We start from the raw sequence: 25,921 nt of genomic DNA on the forward strand, positions 1-25,921 counted from the left end.
TTACTCATCTTAAAAAGAAAGATGCTTTGACTCCCCTGTTCTCCTCCAACGGCCTCCCCATTTCTCTTCTCCACTTCACAGAAAAACCTTGAAAGATGTTCTGGCATCATTGTCTCCTTTTCCTCGCCTACCAATCTCTTTTCAAATTGGTTCAGGCTTTCTCCCTCAACATTCCACAGTAACTGCTTTTATAAAGGTCACCTATCAACACATCCAGTGGTCACGCCATCCCTGTTATTTTATTAGCCTCATCAGCAGCATTCATCCAAATGATGGCTTTTTCCTCCTTTGAAAGACATTCTTTTAAAAAAATATATTAAATTTATTGGGGTGACACTGGTTACTAAAATTATATAGGTTTCAAGTGTACAGTTCTGTAATGCATCATCTATATATCACATGTGTGTTCACCACCCAGAGTCAGTTCTCCTTCTGTCACCATATATTTTGACCCCGTTTACTCTCTTCTATATCCTTACCCTCTGGTAACCACTAAACTATTATCTTTGTCTATGAGTTTTTGTTTCTTTATTTGTTTGTCTTGTTCCTTTGTTGCTTTCAGTTTTATATCACACATATGAGTGAAGTCATATGGTTCTCAGCTTTTTCTGTCTGACATATTTCACGTAGCATTATAATCTCAAGATCCATCCATGTTGTCACAAATGGCAGTATTTCACCTTTTCTTATGGCCGAATAAAATTCCATTGTGTGTATATACCACATCTTCTTTATCCAATCATCTGTCAAAGGACACTTTGGTTGTTTCCATGTCTTGGCCACCATGAATAACGCTACAGTGGACACAGGGAATGTGAATTGGTGCAGCCACTATGGATGTTCTTCATAAAATTAAAAAGAAAATTACCATGTGACCCAGCAATCTCTCTTCTGGATATCTGTCCCCAAAACCTGAAAACATTTATCCATAAAAACATTCTTTTTCTGACTCAGGAGACATGTCATGCTCTCCTGGATTTCTCCCTTCTTTACTGGTCCTTTTTCCATCTCCTTTGCTTGCCGTCTTCTGTTTGATCTCCAACGTTAGAGCATCCTAACATTTGGTCCTGGGTCCTCTTTCTTTCTATATCTCTATCTCCCAGTGATCTCATGACATTCCACACAGATCTTTACATGATTTTTACATGTCACTCAAGATTTTGCCATGAGGCTTATGGCAACAGGGTTTAGTTCTTGATCTCAGAATAGCAGGGGGAGAGAGAAAGAGACTGCTATTGTAGTTACCAAGGACCCAGCATTACATAAACTTCCTCCGGACACCTGCCTCTGTGGCAAGGAGAGGTGAATCAACACCAGTCTCCAAGGCTTCTGCTCTAGCTCAATAGCCAGAGCTCATCGTATGCCTGCAGCCTGGTACAGTGGGCGAGGAAGCCCATGTACTGTGAAGGAGAGGAGAACCAGGTGCCAGGGACACACTCATGACACCTACAAAACATGGCTCCACATAAAATATATATTAATATATACAATATCTAATGATGTATAATGATCTAATACAATTATGTATAATAATATGTTACTATATAATGTTATCCAATAACATACATAGTTATCATACATATGCATATACATGGCTTAGTCTTGTAAAGTAAGCAAAGTTGTCATAGCATCATTATACCAACGAGGAACTGATACGAGTCGTGTTATAATCTATCAGCTGCATTTCTCTGTTATCAGAAATCATGTGAGCCCTATTCCTTGACAGCTTTTTTATAACCTTCAGGTCAAAAGCACATCGTACACTGTATTGCTGCATACACTGTTACTGCATTCTCCAATCCTGATCAGCATTCCACCAAGAGACAAATACACTATGCCTGGGAGGGATGTCATAACCTTTCCAAGAGCATTAGAAAGTATTTCCGAAGTTAAATTACTTCTTCACTGGCAGCAGACACCCTGCTCATCTGTCCTTTTTGGGTCATGCTTCTTTCATGGCTGTGAATCGCTGCAGCTCTTGAAGGGCGTAATGATATGTGGGTTATTGATTGGGTCGGAACTATTTATAGTTATCAGTGGGCTGATGATTTGTGATGATGTAAAGTGTAGGTGTGATGATACAGTTGTCCCTAAGTTCAACTTATCTAATATGCCACCTTGAAGGAATAAGGAGATGTTAAAATGATCTGTAACAAGTGAAAGAACTTTTGAAGTTGTGGGAGTCAGAATTGACATTGTTTACTTTGAGGACAGATTTATTACTGCATGGAGGGGGCATCCACAGAGGGAGCGTTTTCTCTCCTGGGCTCCCAGAGGATATTAGACCAACTACTAGTCATATTCATCACACTATTTGTAGTTGTTATAATACTTGCTCTGTTGAATTGTGAGTTCCCTGAGGTCCAGGACCATGTCATAGCCTTCTCCATATTTGTAGGGGCCAACATAATGCCTAGGATATAGTCAGGATTATCTTTAGGCATTTGTTGAATGACTTTGTGAGTGGTTATGTTATGAGGAAGAGATGACACTTGCTTTACACAATAAATCTGTGATCCTAAGTAGATGATGGGGAAGAGTATTCCACCACAGTGTGCATTCATTAGCGTTACTTATCATATATAATTTTTCTTCCTGGTGACCTTGTAGACAAATGGTTCCCTATAACCACTTCTAGCCAGTGGTCAAGGTGCAGAAGTGACATGTGTCCTGATGAGTCCCTCTGAGCTCTGCCTGTCCTTTGGCACAATTGATCCATCAGTGTGACTCACAATCACTACAGTGAGCTGAGCTGTGATGGACACGTAGCACAAATAAGAAATCAACCTTTATCCTAGCGGACCAGCCAATAGAAATAATGGACTTCTAAATTTTCTGGTAGCACATATAAAAAGTAAAAGATGAAGTTAATTTTAATATGTCTTATTTAATCCAATAGATCTAAATTATTATCACTGTAAACGTGTGACACAGAAATTAAGGAGATACTTCACATTTTTTTCAGATATTCTAGATCTTCAAAATCTAGTAGATATTTTCCACACACAGCACATCTCAATTTGGACTAGCTATATTTCAAGTATTTAATAGTTGGATGTAGCCAGTAGCTACCATATTGACAGTACAGCCTTGTTAAGTCATTGATATTTGGAGCTAGTTGTTGTTGCAGCCTAACTTAGCCTATCCTAATTGATACACCAAACGTTGATTTTCTTCAGTTATCCTGATGCAGTAATTTTCCTAGGCTTGACGTAGGCATCATTAGTGTTGATGCAGAGTAACCAAGTTGTATCAGAGTTCATTTAGTAAAATATTTGAAAATGTGTGCTCAGCAACTCAGCACTAGTTCTCTCCTGATTGTGGCATAGAGAAGTGTTTCTTTGCACCTTTCATAAATTTAAACCATATTAAACCTTTGTAGTGGCAAGAAGATGAAATTGTCCTATCTAATAATAGTGTTTGAACAAGCTAATCAATAATTCAATAATGTCAGAAAGCTACTCAGAGCCTTGGTCTCAAGAGGCTCATAAATTAACTTAGAAACATTCATTCTCAATGACAAAGTGCTTAGTAACACACTGGGTGCTGGGGATACAACTGTGGAGAAGCTAAACAGTCTCTGATGGCCATTAGTGGAATACGCATTACAGAATTAATTGAAATATGACCTATATTAGTTTTATATTGCATAAGAGTTTATCTCCAACTTAGAGGTTTAAAACAACATATGTTTATCATCTCATAGTTTCTGTGGGTTCCGAGTCTGGATTCAACTCAACTGGATCTTCTAATCGGGACCCCACAAGGCTGCCATCAGGTGTCAGCCAGGCTTCATTCCTTTCTGGAGTTCAAGGTCTTTTCACATGGTTATTGGCAGAATTGAGTTCCTTGTGGTTGTTGGATGGAAGGTCCCCAATTTCTTGCTGGTTGCCAACCAGGGACTGCTCTCAGCTCCTAGAGGCCCCTCATGATGTCCTGCCCTCACCGGCCCTCGCACAACACAGTAGCTCACTTCTTCCAAATCAGGAGGAGAATCTCTCTGACCTTGAGACTCTCTTTTAAGGACTCACATGATTAGTTCAGACCAATCCAAGGTAATCTCCCTTTTGGTTAACTCACAGCCAACCAATCAGTATCCCCATCACAGGAGTGCTATCCCCTCATATTCGCAGGTTCTGCCCACACTCAAGAACAGTTGGTTATTCAGGATGTGTCGACTGGGCAGGTGGGAATCTTGCAGGCCTTAGAATTCTGCTCACCATTTAACTTGGGACCTGACAGAAGAATATTTACCAGGCAGAGAAAACAGCGTATGAGAAAATCCTGAGACTGTCAGGCGTTTGGCAATTGGGAAAAAAGAAAGAAGGCCCTTGTGACTGCGACCCAGTGGTACAAGATAAGGGAGTGGCCAGATCGTGCATTGGCCACTTTAGTGATTTTCAAGAGAGCCGTGGGAAACCATAGATCACATGCCTTTTTAAGGATGTCTCTGATGTCAATGGGAATATACAAGGCACGAGTGGAATTGGAGGAAGCCCAGTGACAGGGCTGTTGCACTCTTCAAGGAGGTAAAGGATGGTGGCTTAAAGGAGGATGGTGGCAGTGGAGGTGGAGAGAAGTGGACTAATTTGAGAGGAATTTAAGAGGTAGAATCAATAAAACGTAGTGACTAAATGGATGTAGGGTAAAGAGAAAAAAAGAAGTCAAAGGCAACTTCTGGACTTGAGCAACTGGGTGGATGGTTGTGCCATTTCCCGAATCTGGGGGCACTGAGGAACAGTTTTGCCAGAGACACAGATTCATTTTAGACACATAGAGTGTGACATGCCAGTGAGACAGCTGAGGACAGATACCATGCTGGCCATTGGGTGTGCTGATCTGGAACTTGGAAGAAAGGCCTGGGGCAAAGTTACGAATCTGGGAGACATCAGACAATAGGTGACATCTGAAGCCATTGGGAAGGGATGAGCTCTCCCAGGGAGAATAGGTAGATGAGAAAAGGGCCTGGGTGGAGTCCTCAGGGAACCCTCCTTTAAAGATGTAAGCCGCAGTGAGTGGCCATTTCACATACCTATTTCATGTCGCTAATGCTAATGTCATCTTCAGAGAATGAATATGTGGTTATTTAGGAACATACAGTGCCTCCCAGGCTTCTCTCTACCAGGGACAGTCAGTGTATGTGAGTGTGTGTGTGTGGGGGGGAATTGTGGAGAGAGAATTGCATCAAAATCAGCTGAAGAGTTTTTTTTTAACTACACTCACAATTCTGATATGTCCCTAAGGAAATCAAGGATTTAAAAATGCAAAAGTCTTTTTAGAGATGTATGCCCTCATTTTTCAGAGAAAACTGAAGCTCAGAAAAGTACAAGTCATTTACCCAGTGACACACAGCTGGTTAGGTGGCAGCCCCACTGAGAGGAGTTGAAATTGCTTAGCAATTACTTCAAGCCCTGTAACCCTACCATCAGTTTCAGAGACTAGATTCCACATCCACCAATCAGCTGTCGGTTAGTGGAATGCCCACGTAAGCATTCAGTAACTATCAGAGAAAGAAATTCTTGTTACTTGAACCACCTACTGTACAACTGTGTCAGCTTCAGAACAACTCTGCAAGGTGGGTATTATTATTCCCACCTTACAAATGAGGAAACGAGGCTTATGAACTAAGTAACATGCCTGGAAACACTCAGGCAGTGAGTGGCAGAACGAGGCTTCAAGATTGTTTATACCACGGGCATCACATTCATTTTAGAATGCAGAGGGAACTATATATGGACTGTACCCTGACTTCCATTATGTAACTCAGCATTTTTCCAAAAAACAAAATGACAGTGGGATTGAGTCCAGGAGAAAATATATTCACGCTAGCCCCAGGTTTTCTCCTGTGGAGAAGCAGTTCTGAAACCCAGCTGTCTTTGCAACAATCTGAGTTTCCTCCTTTCTCACTGTGTGATCTTAGCCACCGTGCCCAATCTCTCTGTGCTTCAGTTCCTTGTCTGTAATAGATCAGGGTAATAATGATGCCTGCTTCACAGGGCTTGTGTGAAGAGTAGATTTAACGTGTGTGAAAGCCCTAAAACACTACCCAGCATGTAGTATGCACTGTGCACCTCTACCGCTCCTGTTTTCTTTCTCCACGAGGCTTGTCTGACTTCCCAGTTGGAAATTAATATCTCCTTTTTGCCTCAGCATTTTAGGGGTTTGCTTTGTTTTACTAACAGCATAGTTATGAGCAAGTAATACCCAGGTAGCTGCCTAAGGGATACAGAACAGATGCCAGTGGCTACCTGGTGTGACACTTTGTCCTCGGTAAGTGGAAATGTCATGCATATTTATACCCGGGACCCTTCGCCTTTGACTCTTCTCACTGCCAGGAATGCTGTCTCCCTCGATAAGGAAATAGCCTTTCTCTGCACTTTCTTCAGATTTCTGCTCAAATGTCACCTTATCAAAAGGCCTGTCCACACAACTAAAATAGCATCTCCTCTCACCATTGCTTTCTCTTTCCTTACCCTTCTTTATTCTTCTAAGCGTGCCATCGGAAAGGTGTGTTGACTGAGGGCCTGTGTCCCCAGTAGAACTTGAACTTCAGTGGGATAGGGATTCGGTCTATTGAATGTTGCTGGAGAAATGCGTGTCCTTAGAGGAACGTGTAGCAGATGCTCGGTGCTGTGGAGGGACAGGAGACAGGACCTGGGGACTTGACTCTCAGAGTTTCTTCAGTTTAGCCTTGTAAGCAAAGACTGTAAAATCCTTCCCAGATATTGGTTCCTTATTTGTCACCTTCCCAGGTCATAACTTGGAGGCGTGCTGTGTTCTTACCACCACCACCACCAATATGGCATGGCTCTTCTTGGAGATAATGATAACTAACATGTTTTTAGATGCACTGTGAGCATCTTACCTGGATTATGTCATTTAACACAATTCAATAGAGTGATACAGAGGGTGCCAAAAAATGTATACACATTTTAAGAAAGAAAAGAACTGTGTTAAACTTGTAATGCTCAATATATGCCGATAACAAAAGATGAATACAAGTCACATTTGACTTCTGCAATTACAAGAGGTGCTCAAAGTGGTCACCATCAGAATCCAGACACTTCTGATTATGGCAAACATCGTTGGGTAGACTTCTGTGGCGAGCGTGTGGACTGTTCCAACACCACAGCAGAAGAAGCAGGACTTGTTGCTGTGCAAGGCCTTCCGTATCTTCCCTTGTGCACATCACACCATGCGTCTCAAACTTATCACGAATGCGTGCAGTTGTTGGGTGTGTTGGAGGTTCTGTTGCATATTCACGCCTCCATTGTCATTGTATTTCCACAACGTTCTCAAATTTCAAATACCACTTCAAAACGGTCTTGCACTCCTCAAGCAACAACCACACTTTTGCTGTTTTCTTTGACTGTCCTGTCTGTCGCATGTGACGCTAGCATTCATTTGATTAACGCCATCTTTTGAGTGAATGTCATACTACACATTGCTACCATAATTCAATTCAACTTCGAAAGGTAATACATAGATAACATCTCTTAAAGTGTGTATACATTTTTTTGGCACCCCCGGTACTGGCATTATTTCCCATTTTACAGTTGAACAAACTGAGGCGTAGAGAGGTTCAAAAAAAAAAAAATAGTTTGCCCAAGATCCCAGTGATGGTAAGAGATAGACATATGACTATGTGCAGTCCAACCTCAGAGTCTGCATTTCTAACTAACCTCTGGAATTCAGCTGCCTATGGACCTATGTTCTCTCCCAGAGTGACCTCATCCAATACTGGGGATTTTAATATTGTCTGTATCTCGGCCTCACTTACTTTGTATCCCTGGCCCAGACTGCTCGCCTGAGCTCCAGACTCATTTATCGAACTACGCACAAGCCATCTCCTCATGGGTTTAGTATCTTGAACTTAACACTTCCAAAACTGAACTTACGATCTTTCTCCATGCCCCTACTCCTAAACTTATTTGTCCCTTAGTGTCCCTTTCTCGGCAGTGAGATCAAGGGTCACGAGATGCAGAGATGTGTATATCTGTATGCATGTCTTTGAGAGATAGATTGCTTGGAGTAGATAATAGCATGCTATTTCTTCTTTTCCTAGCTATCACCTTGTCTAACCTTCCCTTGCTAAATTGAAACATACCAAGGCAAGGACCATGATTTCTATATCTTTGCATTCTTAGCATCTAGTGCATAGAAGGTGTTCAATATGGACTTGTTGAATGAAGGCAAAAAGAGGAGGAATGTTTTCTGTGAATCATATCTATTTCTATTCCAGGTAGCTTCCATGCTACTATTTAATTTATCCTTTATTCTTCTAAGGATATTTCCCAGATTCCTCTAAATGGGCATTTTTCTTCTCACCAAGGGTCTAAGGGATTTTTATTGCAGTGTGTTAATGAAACAACTCTGGGTTTCAAAAAAGTCATTTTAATTTCTCTTCACTTTGACATTTGCACACTTGGATTTATGTGGAAAAGAATACTTAATAATGAGGAAAAACCCTATTTAGACACAGAAGCATAATCATTCAGCAGTAAACAAAAGAGTGATCCCTAACCCATATAATTAGCAATCCTCTATTTCATATTTATTTTTCTGGGCTGAAAAGCTCAGTCCCTTCTTGAGAAACTGAATATAAATAGTAAGCCTTATACACACAGAGAGACATACGCATGGGTGCATGTGTGCACACACGCACACACCCGCACACAGGAGCCATGAATAGACGTTCATCATCATTCAAGGGAATTCAGGTAACAGTTTTCTCAGGTTTATCAAAACAACTTTTAAGAGGTTCAAATCAAATCTCGGTTCCGTAGTACCATCAGTTTGCTCTTTGTTTTGTTGCTTTGTTTTCTAAAATACGAAATTCTTTTCAGATTAGTTTGTATAAACCGATAAAGGAACGATTCAGAGATTGTGCATCTTTAGTACATACAAAGCCGTGAATTTATTTCACCCTCGGAGTTCAGTAGGTAAAATTGACAAGGGAGTCAGGGAATGTAGGTGTGGCATCCACTCAGTCTGGGATAAACATTTAGTTTCCCTGCAAGTTACTTGACCTAGTCTCTCCCTCCTCCTTTAAGAAATGGAAGGAAAGCCTCTCTCACAAGGGTTCAGTGGGAGTAAAATGAGGTAAGGTGTGAAAGTACTTCCAAAATTACAAAGCACTGAAAAAATCATAATCGTAATAAAGTGATGGCCTTATCATTATTCCAATTGAAATAATCAGAAACAATATGTCGCTTGTATCATGCTGAATGAATCCAAACAGCTATGATTTTATGCAGAAAATGGTTGAGATTGGAATTTCAGTTGACTCAGTATGTGTTCAGGTAATGAACTTGGCTTTTCCACACACAGAAGTGTGGCATTTGAAAGATGCCTTAAGTGGAATATACTAATGTTTCTTAGGTTCACGGGGATCTGCACAATAATTATTATTCCACTAGATGGTTTATTTTCTGTAACACTAGCCATCGCAGTAATTCCATGAAGAGAGTATATCCTAAGATGACATTGTGCTCTAAGTCAAGGTTTGTCTGACTCTGTGAATCAGTTATATTCCCATATCGTCTGCCTAGTTGCACATTTTTTACGGTTTCCCTCCTAGACAAGAGAGATACAACAGCGAGTGTAGAACCTTGTAGGAAGGCTAGGTGAATTTAATGAATGCCATTATCACAATTAAAATTTCCAAGTGAGAAAGCCACAAAACCTTCCCAGACTCTGAAGTATATCTTAATATAAACAAAAGACCCATTTTTATCAAATATACTCTTTCATCTGCTTTATAACTTGGAAAGCTGTACTATACATTGAGAAACAAGTGGTAATCTTCTCCAAAGCACAAAAATGCTCGACTGATATGCTGTGAGACCATCTCAGAGCAGGGCAGCAGTGCATTTGCAGACATGGATTGGACAGGACGGAGAGTTTGTGTATGTGTGTGCTCTGTTTCCGTACGTTCTGGACAAACATTGCCACCCATGAGCTCATCCCTGCTGGCTTCTTAGTCCTGACTACCCTGTGCAGGGAGGACCTAATGTAATCGTTTACGAAACAGAAAAGTAACTTGTGCTGTGACAGCACTGGCCACCACATCTGCAGTGGTTACTGGCTTGTCCATTCCCTGGGTGGTTGCCTCATTCACAGTAACTTGCTGTCTTGGCTCAGAGAGAGACTTCATCGACAGTCACTTCCTGTTTCACAGGACACACAGCTTTCACCTGGGCCAGGACTAACTATTCGTATTTCACCGTATTCATGAATTACACAAATATTGGTTAGGCCCAGAGGAATCAACCATGAATAACAGAAACATCCCTTGTCCTCAGAGGACTTTCAGTCAAGGGTCTGCTTGACCTGAGCCTGAAGATAAAACCTTATTGCAGCTTGAACTGCCAGAAAGTTTGATTTTTCAGAGCAGTATCAGAGGGTGCCCCGCCCCACCATTGTGGGTTTTGGCCCTGGTCCTCTTCCCTGTGGGAAATTCAGCATCACCAGAGTCCCTGAAAACATTGTATTATAGTTGACACTAGTTTGACTTTTATAATATCTTGAGGCGTTCTTTTGAATTAAGTGCAGTATTTATAAGCCCAGCAAGAAAACCCTGAGTGAGAATATGCGGAATGATGACAATTATACATCATCTATAATTGAAAAATAATTCCCTGTAGCACAGATTTACCCCAGCTAGAGCCTAACGTTGAGCTTCTATTTTTGTCAGCGATGTACAAATATCGGATTGCTTCTAAATACTATTACAAGGAGAGTTCAGCCACAAAGTCCTAACATATCTGTCAACATTCTTCAACTATAAAAGTTTAAATGACATGCAGTCCCGAACGACCCTGTGTGAGAAAGAGATGAATCAATCATCGGTCATGTTGCTAAATTAAACTGGTCTGGCTCACTGTTTTGTCACCTTCTACCTCTTTCCACAACCCAGCCCTCCTCCTGGGAAATGACTTCTAAAGGAAATCTCACTGGCAATGTCCTTTTGGCCAGAGACATAGACCAAAACCTGTTGGGTGGTTATCAGGGTGTGAAGTCCTAGTTTTACTTCCCTAAGTTCTGTGTTGATAAAAAGCCCCACAGGAGGCCAAGGTTTTGGATCAAAGAACACAGTCCTTTGAAAAAGCTCTGCCGGATACTGACCCAGATTTAAGTCTCACGTCTCTTAGGTCCCTCCATCTCCACCACCGCCAACTTTTCTTGTCCTGGATGATTGAGAGCACCCCTCCCTCTCTTTGCTTTCACTGCAGTGCGCTCTTATAGTTGATTCCCATACAGCAGCCAGACTGGTCTTTGAAAACCTAAATTCAAATGGCTTCCTAGTGTTCCTAGAATAAATTGCAGCCATCTTGTCATGACCTGTGAATCACTGCACACTCTGGTCCCTGCTCACTTTTTCAGCCTCTTCTCATGCCAATCTTTATTATTAATACACTCCAGCCTCTCTACTCTCCTTCTGTCCGTCAAGTGAAGGAAATACCAAGCAATTTCCCAATTTAGGGCCTTTGCTCCCAGAAACTCATCGCATGCTCTTTACCCACCTGGCTCCTTTTTTCATCTCAGCTCACATGTCCCCTCCTCAGAGAGGCCTTCCCTTGATCTCTTCTCCAAAACAGTGTGTGCCCCTCTCCCGGTAATTTTTTCCCCATTACTTTGTTATCTTCAGAGCACTCATCATTATCTGAATTTGTCACTCTCTTTTTAACTTTTTACCTATATTTTTAAAATATATTTTATAGAATGTAAATGTCATTCAGATCTCTACTGTTCACAGCTAGGTCTCCAGGGCCTGCCACAGTGGTGTATTTGTTGAATGAATATGTGGACAGGTAATGACCTAGGTTATGGCTGAAGAATGCTGCAAACTTAAACTCCATACAAGTTCATGCTTTCTAAGTTCCAACTCAATTTAAAGCGTAGGAGAGAGACTTGGATATGATTTTCAGTTTAGTTTCTTTTTTCTGTTTCAGTCTTCTCTAATAAATAGTGACATTATCTTTGTGAAGTTGCATGCCCCATGGGAAGTGCTTGGAAGATATGCAGAACAAATGAATGTAAGAATGCCTTTCAGGTAGGTGTAAATATATTTTCCCCTACTCTCTCTGCTGCTTCGCTGTACACCTAATGTGCTCCTCTCTCTGAACAAACAAAACTGAAATGCAGGCTGTGATGCTATTAGAGAAGAAAATCCTTTGAACATTTAGGAAGTACAATAAGTCTTCATAATCAATAATGATTCCATAGCTTTTTGTGAAAATTTTCTGGCTAATTCATTCCTTAGTAGGTAGATATTTCAAGTGCCTGTGAGAAAGAAGAATTTTCCAGGTGATATTTTGATTTTCCAAGTGCCATTTTTGGAAGCCTCGAGTACAGCTATTTGAAGGGCCAAACTCCAGACGGCAGCAATACCAGGCAGTATTCATGGTCTTTACAGACAAATTCCTTCCAGAAAATCGTTAAAATCTGCTTCCATAGAAACAAGTTCAAAAAGTTTCATGAAAACACACTTTATAGTTAAAAGTAACCTATTTTTAAATTTTAAAAAGTCAGTTTGTGAGTACTGTGCAAACACAAGCATTGATATTTATTCCAAAAGGAATGGAAACTACTTTGTGTGGATTGCTTAGTTGTTTAAAAGGATTAATTTACCTTTTTCTCACAGTGCATATTATTATTTTCCCTATTGATTAAGGAAAAGTGATCTTCATTTGCTAGGTAGAAATAAAGTATTAAGCCTGGAATTTAATCGCCAGAAATGTGGGTAGTCCATAATGGAATCTCCTGAAGGAAGTGGAGGGATTTAGTACCAAGGACAGTTCCAAAGGGTCTAAAGAATTGCATACTTTTGGTTTGCAATTTGCCAATAAAGTCAAGTCAGACAACAGGAAATACGTAAACTGGTGCCAATTCTAAAGTATACCTCTTAATGAGCTGTGAAAGGAATAGAGACAAAGAATCAGCTACGTTTTTAGAGACAGAGAGGAGCTAGGGACACATTTAGAGAAGGGCCATTTCCATTCATAGGCCTGTGATATATCTTCCTGGTACATATTATTTTCTTTCTTTGTTGGCCTTTATGTTCTAATATTAAATCAAAACAGAGGCTAGGATTTCTCGCATCTATTTGCCTGAAGGCAGCTTTCTCAAAGGAATTGAGATAAACACAGTTCTAATCTTTGGATTTATTTTTGTATATAAAATGTTACCAAGGAAATCTAAGAACTCAAGGATTTAAAATATGTGTATTTATCACTAAGAGAGAGAAGGAGTATCAAATTAGTCTTTATGGAAAATTGTTAAATAATACTATAGTTTATAGTTAAAGTCAGTAATCAATACTATATCTAAAATGAATTAGTAATATATCACACATAAGGACCACTACAAAATATGCTTAGACAGAGTTATAAATCAGATCAACATCTTCTGGCCAACAAAGCTCAAACTCTACCTTTTGATAAAAGTAACATAGTGAAACTTAGTGAAATTGATGCCCCCTCCCCAGTAGACATCTCACAAAACCTTCTGCCAGAACACATTTCTGGAGCCGAGAACCCGAGCAGATGGTGGAAACTCAGGCAATGTTAATGGACGGCAAATTCCCTGAGTACCTGCAAGGGTTTCCTGTATGAAGGGCCTGGCTTCATCATAGCTCACACTTCTGCAGGCCCATTACCTAGCAGAAAAAAGCTGTCTGCAGCAGCAGGACGTTTATGATGCAGCGTTAAGAGAATGTGATCCAAGCCATAAAATGAAAACCATCGTAACTGTGAATAATAATCTTCTTTTTAAATATAGGCATTCCTGCAGGACAACACTTTTAGGAGAAAATACTGTTAATGTACGGACACTAATAGGCATCATTAATATTGATGTGCTTTTACCTGAGTATGCTTTCACTTGATGCAATCTGGTGCATTTAAAATGTATGCTATCATCTCATCCAACATTTCAGACAAATAACTCTACCTAAGGAGGTATATGCGTTTCCAGAGGAGGAACTGCCCTGCCATAGCATTTCAACAAAATGTACAAACATCCATTTGCCTGGATGTAAATGCCCCATATAATCTTACCTGTATTTATTATTTTCTGCAGACTGCACTTCTGAATCCCAGGTTTAGTCTCCTTGGATTGTTATTTCTACAGTGTTAAAAAGAAGTTGAATTATAGGTTTCCAGTGAGACATTGCCAATAAAACATGTTTAAATACCTATATGTCCATGGATATGGTTTTTTTCCCTTAAATAGTCTATTTTCAGAGCACTTTTAGGTTTACAGACTATTGAGTAGATAGTACAGAGTATTCCCACATACCCCCTCTCACCCCACTCAATTTCTTTATTAATATCTTTCATTAGTGTGGTATATTTCTTATAATTCATAGACCAGTATTAATGCATTATTGTTATTATCAAAGTCCATAGTTTACTTTAGGGTTCACTCTTTGTTTTGTAGGTCTGTGGGTTTTGACAAATGCATTATGTCACGTAGCCACCATTATGGTATCACCTAGAATAGTTTCACTGACCTAAAAAAATTCCTTGTACTCCACCTGTTCATCCCTTTTCCCCAGCCCCCCACCAACCCGAACCACTGGCAACCACTGATCTTTTTATTGTCTCTGTAGTTTGGCTTGCTAAAAACATGGTTATGCTTTTAAGTTTTCATAGATAGGAAAAATTACTTTTGGTGTATAAACTTTTCCATTTTCCAAAAGTGAGGTAGCTCAGTAACAGCTCAGAATACATAGGAACTACCTCCGTTGCATCGCTACTCCATTGATGGAAGCCCAAAATATGGAAAGGGAGATTGCGTTTCAATAAAGCATCTACTCCATGTTTCCTTCATTCAAACTACACCCAGAATTTTCATCTTTAATATTAAAAATTGCAGATACACAGAAGGAGGACAGATCCTTATTAAGTTTGATTCAAAAACAAATTCCGGGATTCCTTGGTTTACCTCTTTAATTCACCTGTAACCAGGGCTACTGATTAGGCCACATGCCCTTGTGTGGTTATTTACAGCTAGAAGTTGATACTGACTAGTTAGTGTTCGTCCCATACTGGTTGTAAAATATCTGTATTTTTATATTTCCCTTGCCTGTATCAAATGAGAGAAGTAGTCTGTAAACTTAAAGTGCTGTATGAATAAATATTAGTTAATATAATAGTGTCCCATTAAATTATGTGCCTTGCCAGCAGGCTGGCAGTCCATCTCTGCATCCCTGAAAAAAAAGCTGATCTCAGCTGAATTCATACAAATACCAATTGCTCCAAATCATCACCCTGTACAGGTTTTGTAGGCATAGTGGCAACCATAAAATTTATGGTAATGAGGAGAGGAAGAAATATCAATGGGAAATGTTTCATAAGATTGCATGGCTCAAAAATGCATGCCTGATGTTCCCACTACATTTCTCACTGTTAATCTCTTTTTAGTTTTTTCTTCTTCACCTCTTACAGGCTTCTATCTTCAATCTCCTTTCCTTCCTTGCTAGTTCAAACTGTAACTGACGATGGGTTTTCTTCTCGACTGGCTTCATTTTTGCTGTTCTTCCAGGAGAAAAATCTATTACCTGCCCCGCCGGTACAAGTTCATGAGCAGGTTAGTACCATGCTCTGTCGTGATAGTGTTTGTTTGATCTGTTGCTTTGTGTGCTCCAACAATGACAATGCATGCTGGGGAAGACGCGGTCTTTGTCACCTGGGGAAACTGGCTGCCAAGCACATTCCAAAAATAGCTAGTTCAGGTTAGCCTGGAAAAAAGAAAGCAAAAATGTCCCTCTCAGAGTGTTCTCTGTGACTTCTCCACACTTGAGAGGACACAATTCAGCTGCAGGTATGTTGAGACTGTTTTTGTTTGCTTGTTTAAGACCGTTCTGTTAGATAAGTTACCAAAAATCCCAGCTGTGTAGGGTATCTTTGGCCAGAATGTTATTTATTTATTATTTTTTACCCTACTCAAATTCCACTCTCCATTATATGTAACTTGAAATATTGAAGTACAGACAGTCACCCTTTCAAAAAGCTGGTAGTTGCTTGGCCCCCCGCATGGGTGGGGTCCTCCTATGTTAGTAATAATTTGTTAAGAAAATATGTAGATATATTACCTCACTCAGGAAGTCTTCCTACCCACTTTTTTACCACACATCCACAGAAAAACAAAAACAAAAACCTTACTGTAGTGTGTATTTTTCCAAAACTTGTTTCTCCTTATGGTTTGTTTAGAAACCAGGGAGAATCAGTGATGTTTCTTATTTTGATTGTGTTGTGATCATTAGACATCTAACTTCAAAATTGTAATTGGTCTTATGTGACCATTCACCCTGAGCTGAGTTGCTGGTAAAACTTGGAAACCACTACATTTCTCTGAAAGTCCTATACTTAGGTCAGTTGTATGAGATTTAGAATTCAAGTTCACTCTATTTATGCTATGCAGAATTATATGTAAAAGAGTAACTGATAGATTTTAGTGAGGTTACTCAAATGTACCTATGCTGAACAAAATATGGTGTGAGAATTGGCATCCAAAGAAACTAAGATGTTATGATTTCCTAAGATTTCCCTGTGTGGCATTCTTATTAGCAGTTCTTTCATTAGGCAGTAGCCATGGCATTTGAATTCACCATGATTTAGATTCGTCCCTTGTCACAAAACATATGCATTCCATAAAAGCCTGATGCTACACGTGAGCCTTTTCAGTAGTTCTTAATAGTTCTTAAACTTCAGCCAGCCTCAGAATCAGATGGAGGACTTAAAGTGAAACACAAATCACTGGGCCCCACCCTCAGAGCTTCTGATGCAGTGGTCTGTGGTGCGGCTGGAGAATTTTCATTTCTAACAGGTTCCCAAAGTGAGGCTAATTGTGGCTGATTCTGGAACCATGCTTTGAAAGCCACTGCTCTGTGTGCTAGGTCCATCTCTACCTCCCCAGTAAATTAAAGATCTGCGTGACTGTGGATCGAGTGAATTAAAACTTAAATCATATAAAACCTGAAGGAAACACAACCAGGTGATGGGAAGATTCTGCCAACTGTCATGGCACAAAATATCCAGTTTGTCCATTTTGTTACAATCTGTTAAATGTGATGTAGTCCAAAGGCCTAAAGGAATAGGGAATAGGGAGAAGGCTTGCTCTTGTTCAAATTTGCCAGCCTTCATTACATATTAAACATAAGGCTTATCTTTAAATCTTGTCACAGGGTGACTTTGGGCATGTTTCTTCACATCTTTGAGCTTAAGTTTTCCACATTAGTAAAATAAGTGTTCTTGTTACTGTCCTATAGGGTTTATGTGAGGTTTAGTGCTTAGTATGAAGTAGAACTTCAATAAGTGGTATCAGTAATTATTATATGTAACATTCATAATAAGAACCGTATATCTTTTCATACCTCCCATTCCCTTTCTGCTTCTGAACTTGTTAGCCATCTCCTCTAGTGTCTCCTTTGTTCCACCCTTTAGTGACTAGTCCACTCGCTCTCTTCTGATTCTACCTGTCGTTCTTTCCACTTATATTCCCTACACAGGCTTTGTCCATGACCTACACAGTCACCTAATTTAAAACCCAAGGTCACTCTGGATGATTTCCCCCCTCATGTAATCAGTCTTTCATGTCCTACAGATGCTGCCCCAGGAATACCTCTAGAATCCATGCATTACTCTCTATTCCCTCTGCCATGGCCTTAGCTGGACTCTCATCACCTCTTGCCTATTTTACGTCAATTTCTCTTTCTCCTATGTTCTGACCCTCTTCCAGACTCTTCTACTCACCTTCCTAAGTAGCAAATCTGATCATGTCACTTGTTGACTTCCCCATAGTGGAAAAATAAAGTTAAAAGCCTTCCTCTTAAAACACAGCCCTTTTGTGAGTTGTCTTCACTTATCTCTCTCCTCCCATCACTCTTTGCTTCATCCATATTGAACACTTGCTTATGGCTCCTGAACATATTATGGTTACTCAGGTTTATATGCCTTTGCATTTAGTGGTCCTTCTAGAAGGTTCTTTCCCATTTGTTCACCAAGATAATGCCTACTCAGCCCTCAAAACTCAGTCCACATGGTCAGGCCTTTTGACCAGGTTAATGATGCCTTTTCTCTGTTCTTGCATTGGCCCTTTCTGCCCCCCTCACCCATGACGTAGATGTCCACCTCTCTACCTGTGTGGTATGTGAAGGCAAGACTAGCTCATCCAACCCTATATTTCCAGCATCTAGCACGTAGTAGGTTAAGTGAGTGAATGAATAAATCTCCATACACCTGCACGAGGATTAGAGTGGGGAAAAAGAAGGTCACAAAGAAAAGAAGCATTGAAAAACCAGGTCTGCCTAAATTGTCACAGATTTGAAGCCTGAAACATTTGCTCACACTGCGAGGGAGGGGTGGGCAATGAGAGCTAGAAAGAAAACGATGATAAAAGGAACCACATTATCTCAAGGTTGGATAGGATATCAAATGTCATCAAATCCAACCACTTATCAGACACTTGGACCTCTGCTATGTGGTCATCCAGCCCATGTCTGAATATCCCTGGAGACAGGGAATTCCCAAACACATCTGTGGGCACCTCTGACAGAAAGTTCTTCCATAACCTCTGTTTAGCTTTCACTCTAAAAAACACTCAGATTGTTGTTCTGCCTTCTGGATAGACAAATAATCTACAGAGGAAAATGTCAAAGTATATGAGAAATGCTGTAAAATTATAAGCCAAAGGATTTAGCAGGTATTTGAAAATTAAGGTTTGAGAAAAGAGAGGTTTCTATACCTAAGGGACTGAGAAAATGTTGTTGGAGGTAAAAGAAGAATGGAAATCCAGAAGAGATACAGGTGTGGTGAGAAAGATGATGATTTTCATTGTAATGATTCTGTATTGTAACTCACAGTAGGTCTTTGAGGCATTAGTGTCCCAAAGGTCTTTAGAACTGATGGCAAACAGTTGAAGCTAAAAGCTGGAGAATACAATTTGGGGATCAAAGTCATAGACATAATGACGTTAGCTAGGGGAGTGAATGGAATTTTCCAGGGCAGGGTGTAGAGATCAAAGAGAAGAGGGCCAGTAGCAGTTCCTTGGAAAATCTGCATTAAGGAAACAGGAAGAAATGGGAAGAGCATGAATAGGAACAATTTGAAAAGCAGGAGGACAACTAAGGGAGGGCAGTGCAAAGGCACCAGGAATGAGCTTCCTTAAGAAGGGGTGATTCTGCTACTGATAAAGTATGAGGTGAGAATCAGTCTTTGGTTACGATGGTAACCGCCTTGCAGTCTCCACGGAGTGGTGGTTTTCAAACTTCAGCATGCATCAGATCTTCTGCAGGGCTGTTTACTACTCTGGTCACTGGGTCCACCCCCCAGGCTTTCTGAGGTGAGGCTCAATAATTTGCATGTTTATCAAGATCCCCAATGATACTGGTGTTGCTGGTCTGGGACGACGTTTTTTTAGAGGGCTGACCATGGAATAGAGTGTAATGGAAACCAAATTACAGCTGGGAGAGAATGGAACGAGGTCCTGACAAGTCAGAGGCAGTGAGGGTTCACTGATACCTTGACAAGTTTTGTGGCAGAGGAAGGGAGAAAGAGGGGATGGGATTTAGAACAGGAGCCAAGAGGAGAGAAGCAGAGGAGCCTGTGAACACATGGCCAACCACATATTCTCCATGTGTGTAAAGGGGAAGTTGTGAGTGAATACAAGCTTGGAAAATCCTCGCTTCTAGAACTCGAAGAACAATTTACTAAACAATAATCTCTGGCCTGAAAAAGTCGATGCTACTTCATGTGCATAAATCACATAGGGAATATAGCCAATAATATTCTAATAACTACGTATAGTGCCAGATGGGTAATTGACTTATTGGAGGGATTACTTTGTGAGGTATATAAATGTCTAGTCACTATGTTGTTTTGTACACCTGAAACTGATAGAAAGAGGCACTGGAAGACTCTGGGGAGAAAAAAAATCTAACTATGGTGGTATACGAAAATGATTCAGAATGGCCTCTTAAGATAAGTTTCATTACTTACCACGTAGAAGTTTTGGACATCACTGTGGTGGTTTAACTTTGTGAAGCCCAGTATCTGGTGTAAATTTTAAAGTGCAGTTAGTAAAAAAATTGTGTCTTTAACTCTTCCTTTCACCTCAGAACAGTCTGTTTTAGATGCCGAAGAATGTCTGTGTTTGTAGCCAGTTCTGACGTTACAAACTGAAGGGCACGTCTACAATTGTCCTGATCGTACACCAGGAACAAAACATTCATTTCCAATCGTCTCAAATTCTTATGTCATACTAAACATGCATATTTAATTTAGCTTTTAGTTTCATCTATATAAATGGTATTTCCTTTTATTAATTCATGGAAGGATCCCTGAAACCAACCTAGCTCCTTTAAGATACTAAGAGAAATGATAGGAAGTTTCTGAGCAGGAAGAGCAAAAGTATCTCTTCACAAATATTAATATCTTTATAATGCAAAGTCACCTGACTTCCCATAAAGCATACTCATGTAGTTCAGGCATATGTATTTGGAATAAATGCTCTTTTCATTCATGTACTTGGTCTATTGAACGCTGTGTTGACTTACCTTTGGGCAGACTTAACAGGCATTATAAATTATCTATCCAATAAAGAAAGGGAACTTATCTCCTACTTTTTTTTCCCTTCACCAAATAATATAAATGTAGTCTGTAGAAGATGTGATTACCAAGTAACAAATCTGATTATTGTGGGTGGCTTGTGGCAGGCGTCTCATTACTACTCATCCCTTTTCCCTCCACTCCCCCAAACACACCCTGCCTGAAGTCAGCCTTTGCAATGGTTGGCAGGATGACTGCTGGACCCCACTGCATTATATATTCAGTGCAGCTGTAATCTTATAAGATGAGTATGCAAGCAGAATGACAAAATGGCTTGTATACTTCCATCTTCGTTTTCAAAAATTAATATACGTAAGTGTTCCAAAGCCTAGGGACACTTCCATAAGGTAATTAGGCTGTGCCCCAATTAGTAGCCCTGAGACCTAAAAGGAATCATATTAGCTTCCAAAGATCCCTAACTTCTATTCAAGGAGAAGCTGTAAATGTAGGAGACTTGGCTCTAAGAAGAGGAAAAAGAAATCCAAGCCTGCTGGTGTCTAACTGTTACCAGTCCAGTAGGGCTTCATTTACTGCAATGTAGGGCTGTGTGTGGAGTTGCTATTAAAAAAAGAAAAAAGAAAACTCATCTGTATATTCCCTCTAGGCATACCATCCCTGAAAATGTAATAATCTGTTAGAAATGTGCTGTTATTATAATATTCTGGTCTAGGGAAAAGCAGGTGTCTCTGAAGTAGCCTGTTTCATTTAATTCAGCCTAATTAAGTTGTCATTAGTACAAATTCCCTCCTGAGTGGTTAGTGGCTCAAGAGAAATGCCTTTGTCTTCTGTTTCTTCAGGGTACACCTACAGCGTCCAGGTAGGGTCCCTGCACACAATAGGTAATTTATGAAGGCCTACTGGCAAGTTAGCATGTGGGTAGTGAAGTCCTTTGCATGTGGCCTTTCCGTTCATCATCACCACTGGTGAGGTTGGCAGGATCGTCTCTCCTTTCCAGCTGAGGGAACCGAGGGTCAGAGAGGTTTCAGCAGAACCTTCCCAAGGCATTCCCAAGGCACACCTTGAGGAGGCACAGCACGGTGGAGGGGACACATCTGTGCCCATTTGCTGGTGCTGTGCTCTTTCCAGCCACCAAACACCTCACCTGCCATGAACCAGCATTTATTTGGGGGAGGGGGATGGCGTGGGGGCGTCCCTGAACTTATCACATCTTTCTATAAAAGTTTTCACTTTTTAGTTCAGTTATTAATGTGACACGTTAAGGCCAGAAATGCCTAAGTAGATGATCCATCTTCTCTTTATTGATTTGCCCATGTAGTCTGTAAGAGGGCTTTTGCTCAGTAAATGGCAAAACGAAGTGACAGTGTATCCAACCAGAATCAATGCTAAATCATTAAGCCAACGTTTTCTCTTTTCTTTTCCCTATCAGTGGAGACTTTATTAAGTAGTCCCCACTTCTATACTGCAGAGACAAATGAGATGCTTTCTGGTTGATTGGTTTCTCGAGCTTTACATATCTAAGTGAATTTCAGGATTGCCTGTTTAGGGAAGTTTATTAGATGCAAGATGGAAGCACAGACCTCAAATCCAAATGACGATCCTAGCTCTAGAATTTCCATTGAGAATCCTCTACATAAAAGTTCATTGTCGTCATCATTTTCTTCATCCTATATACCACCACTTAATTGATACCACTTAATTGTGCATTTTGTACACCCAAGGCATTGTGTGAACAACACTTGATATTCATGATCTTATGTTGTCCCCATCACTGCCTCATGTAAAGGGTATATTAGCGTAGAGAGATTTAGTCACCTGCCCAGCATTGCATGCACCACTCACGAGCTGTACTGCTAAGATGTGAACTCGTTTCCGGCTGGCACCAAAGTCTTTCATTCTATAGGAAAGGTTATCCCTTATGCATTGTGAAAAGGAAGACTCTCTATTAACTCAAATTTGTTTAGACCGATCTAGCCAAGCTATCATTGCTTAAGTCACCACCAATATGTAGTATCTAAAGAGCATCTGATGGACCATCATTTAGAGATGAGGATACTAAGACTCAGTGAGGATAAAAGGCTGTCCCAGGCCCCACTGACATGCAATGACAGAATCAAGAGCCTAATCTGAGTCTCATGCTTTCCAGCCGGGTGCCTTTTGCACTCTGTATTTCTTTGCTTAGTAGGAGGGGATCCTCAGTGATGTCTGAGTAGCACAGTTTGGGGACAGGAGTGTGTTTGTTTGCGGAAGAGCAGCCAGTTGTCATCCAGCCACAGAGAGCCATACCCTTGTTCCCAGAGCCACGTGACTGGCAGGTGGGGGCACTATGTGGAACATCCACCCAGCATTGGGAGCCTGGCTGGCCATAGCCAGGTCTCAAGGGGAAGATCAGACCACGGCTGTTTTAAGAGGCGTGTTAGTTTCCTGTTGCTGTGGTAACATTCCTGCCGAATTAGCTGCAAAAACAACACATATTTATTATCTCACAATTCTGCAAGTCAGAAGTCAGGGGGTGGGGGCTTACCTGGTTTCTCGGCTTGGGGTCTCCCAAGGCTGAAATCAAGGTGTTGGTCAGCCTGGGCTCTTTGATGGACGCTTTGGGGGAGAATCACCTCCAGGCTTATTCAGGTTGCTGGCACAATTCAGTTCTGTGCAGTTGGAGGTCTCGGTTTCTTCCCTGGCTCATGGAAAAAGGTCTGTGTCAGCTTCCAGCTGCCCTCACGTCCTGGCTCCTGGCTCTCTTCATTTTCAAAGCCAACACTGGCCAGCTGAGTCTTTCTCACACTTTGACTCTCTCTGACCTCCCCTTCTGCCTCATCTCTCTTGTCTCCAGTCGGAGAAAGTTCTTTGCTTTTAAAGGATTCATGGGATTACATGAAATCCCCTTTACCATGTGAGATTACAGAGCTAAAAATAGGGAGAGCATCCCGGATTACTCAGGTGGACCCAATGTAATGGTAAAGTCCCCTTTACCATGTCACATAACATATTCCCAGGTTCCGGGGATTCGGGTGCACACATTGTTGTGGGGGAGGCATTCTGCCAACCAGAAGAGAACACAAACTGCTGAACACATTTGAGTACTTATTTCTGTCATTATAACGAGCACACAGCATGGACCAGCGTGTGTGATGGAGCCTGGGCCATCTATGCCCCATCCTTCGCCTCCTGCCTGTGCTGTCCCCAGGAAGGCCAGTCCACATACCTCCCAACCCCAGTCACTGTGTCAGGAGTTTTCATACTAAGATGTCTTTCAAATAACTTGCTTCCACAATAGTGTTTAAAAAGCCCAGTTCCTCTGCTTTCCATCACATTTCCGTTAGCCTCCATGGTCCTCAAGAAGTTGATAACACTGCTGCTGCCTGGCAGTTTCTCTACAGCTTTTCATGCGCACCGTCCTTTATAATCCACCTAACAGCCCTTCAAGGTCAGTCATGTGATGAGGATGATGAGGATGATAACCCCATGTAAAAACTCTTGAAAAATAAGGCTCAGAAATGTGAGTGAGTTGTAGCTCACACAGCAGATAAGCAGTGGAGCCAGGATTCAGACCTCCCCAGTACAAATCCCAGTGTCTTTCCCCCATGCCAAGCAGTCTTCCCTCACTTCTATGTCACTTCTTTTTGCCCCGACTCATTTCTCAATTATTTTCGTTACCCTTTTCTACTATTCTCCATCTCGCCACATTTCACGTACATTGTGGAACTACATACAGATTAGTTGCTGAGAGTTGCCGTTTCATTCCCAGAGAGTATTGTGCCTGATTTTTCGCAGCTTTGTTTGTTTGTATCCGTGATGAGTACTGGCTCCAGCAGGATTTGATTCCTAGTCGTTGCCTGCAGAGCCCAGGTTCTGTGAGAATGTGAATTTGCAAAGTGTAATCCGATTAGTGTTGCAGACTGGAGATGTGTGGGAGGTAAAAACTCTATTATGAAAAACCTCTGAGCCAGTGTCCTCTTTATTTCTTTTTTTTTTTTTTTATTGAGGCAAAATTTTTATGTGACATATTAGTTTCAGGTGTACAACAACATTATAACTTGGTATTTGTACACACTGCAACGTTATCAGCACCATAAGTCTAGTTACCATCCATCCGTATACAATGTCCTCTTTCTTGAACGAGTTTTAAGGCAATCAAATGAAGTAAAGCTGAGAGCCATGAGGGAAGCCACCAGCTTAACCTAGGCAGTTTAACCTAATTTGTGAGTTCGTTTAAGGACTAAACCATTGAACTTGGAAAATTGATAGATGCTGGTGAAGCACAATTGACTTTGAATTGAAAAGAAAAAAGACAGAAATGTTAAGAGGCAAGCATATTGCTCAAATTGTTATTCTTTTGGGGAAAAAAGAGATGGTAATAATAGTGCTTACTGTACACCAGATGCTGTCCTAGAGACTTTATGTGCATACTGATCAGTTAATCGTCACAACCCTGGGACTTGAGTATCATTATCATGCCCATTTTACAGAGAAATAAATTGAGGCACAAAGATAAATAACTTGCCCAAGGTCACACTGGTAATATTTACAGAGCCAGGATTTGAATCTAGGCACTCAGCCCCCGTTCTCACTGTCATACTGCCTCTCTAAGGCTCGTCATCTCACTGTATTTTAAGCGAGGGAGGAGACAACCAGGAGAATGAAGAATGGAGGAGATAGGAACTTTTTGCCCTCCTTGGGGCTTTGGGCTCTCCCAATCTACTATTCTTCTCCGCCTACATTATCCTGGGTAGAATCTTTACTACTATGTGCATATGTGTTGGGGACGGGTCCCTCTTTGAGAGGAGGGGCCAAGCAAAGCTGAGAGGTTCTTTCCAGTTTGAACTTACAGGGTTTCTGAAAAATGAATGGCCACCACCAGGCCGAGTGGGGGTCCTGGTGAGGCTGGAACAATGCTGAGAATAAAAGAGGTGGTAAAAGAACAGTTTGCCACCAAATTTTTCATTTCCAAGTTGATTGGTAGTATAGAAAATAATTCCTTCATCTGGGAGTTTCATTGAAAAGGATAAATTGCCATGTAAATATGTTTTTTAATTGGAAAAAGTAAAACATGCCCAGATTGCATGTGTTTTCAGTTAATGGACTTAGAAGTCATTTAGTATTTTCTTCTCCAGAGGGAGCTGTCCCTTCTGTAGCCCTTAGGTGAAAATTTCCATCATCACCTATTTGATGGGGTGATCCCTAAAATCAAGAGTCCAAAATCTGTATTCTGGTTCTGGTTTTATTCACTGGCTGGGTAATTTGGGCTAAATAATCATACCCTCCCCACCATGGGGTGTCTTGTGATGTGTAAAATGGGTATGGTACCTGTTCAGTCTATCTCGCAGAGATGTTATTTGACATGTGCTTTT

General features: G+C 40.9%; 1 protein-coding gene across 5 annotated transcripts in view; it reads left to right on the forward strand.

Annotated features, from left to right (window-relative positions):
• The window catches only part of ANO4 (anoctamin 4), a 354,484-nt gene that overhangs the window by 210,635 nt on the left and 117,928 nt on the right, over positions 1-25,921 (forward strand). For all 5 annotated transcript variants that reach the window (XM_074326212.1, XM_074326210.1, XM_019732194.2 and 2 more), the window contains 2 exons: positions 11,955-12,055; positions 15,550-15,594. In XM_074326212.1, coding sequence (XP_074182313.1) covers positions 11,955-12,055; positions 15,550-15,594 — 146 coding nt within the window. The remainder of the gene's footprint in view (positions 1-11,954; positions 12,056-15,549; positions 15,595-25,921) is intronic.

The sequence above is a fragment of the Rhinolophus sinicus genome, linkage group LG02 (assembly GCF_036562045.2).
Source record: "Rhinolophus sinicus isolate RSC01 linkage group LG02, ASM3656204v1, whole genome shotgun sequence".
NCBI classification, from domain to species: domain Eukaryota; kingdom Metazoa; phylum Chordata; class Mammalia; order Chiroptera; family Rhinolophidae; genus Rhinolophus; species Rhinolophus sinicus.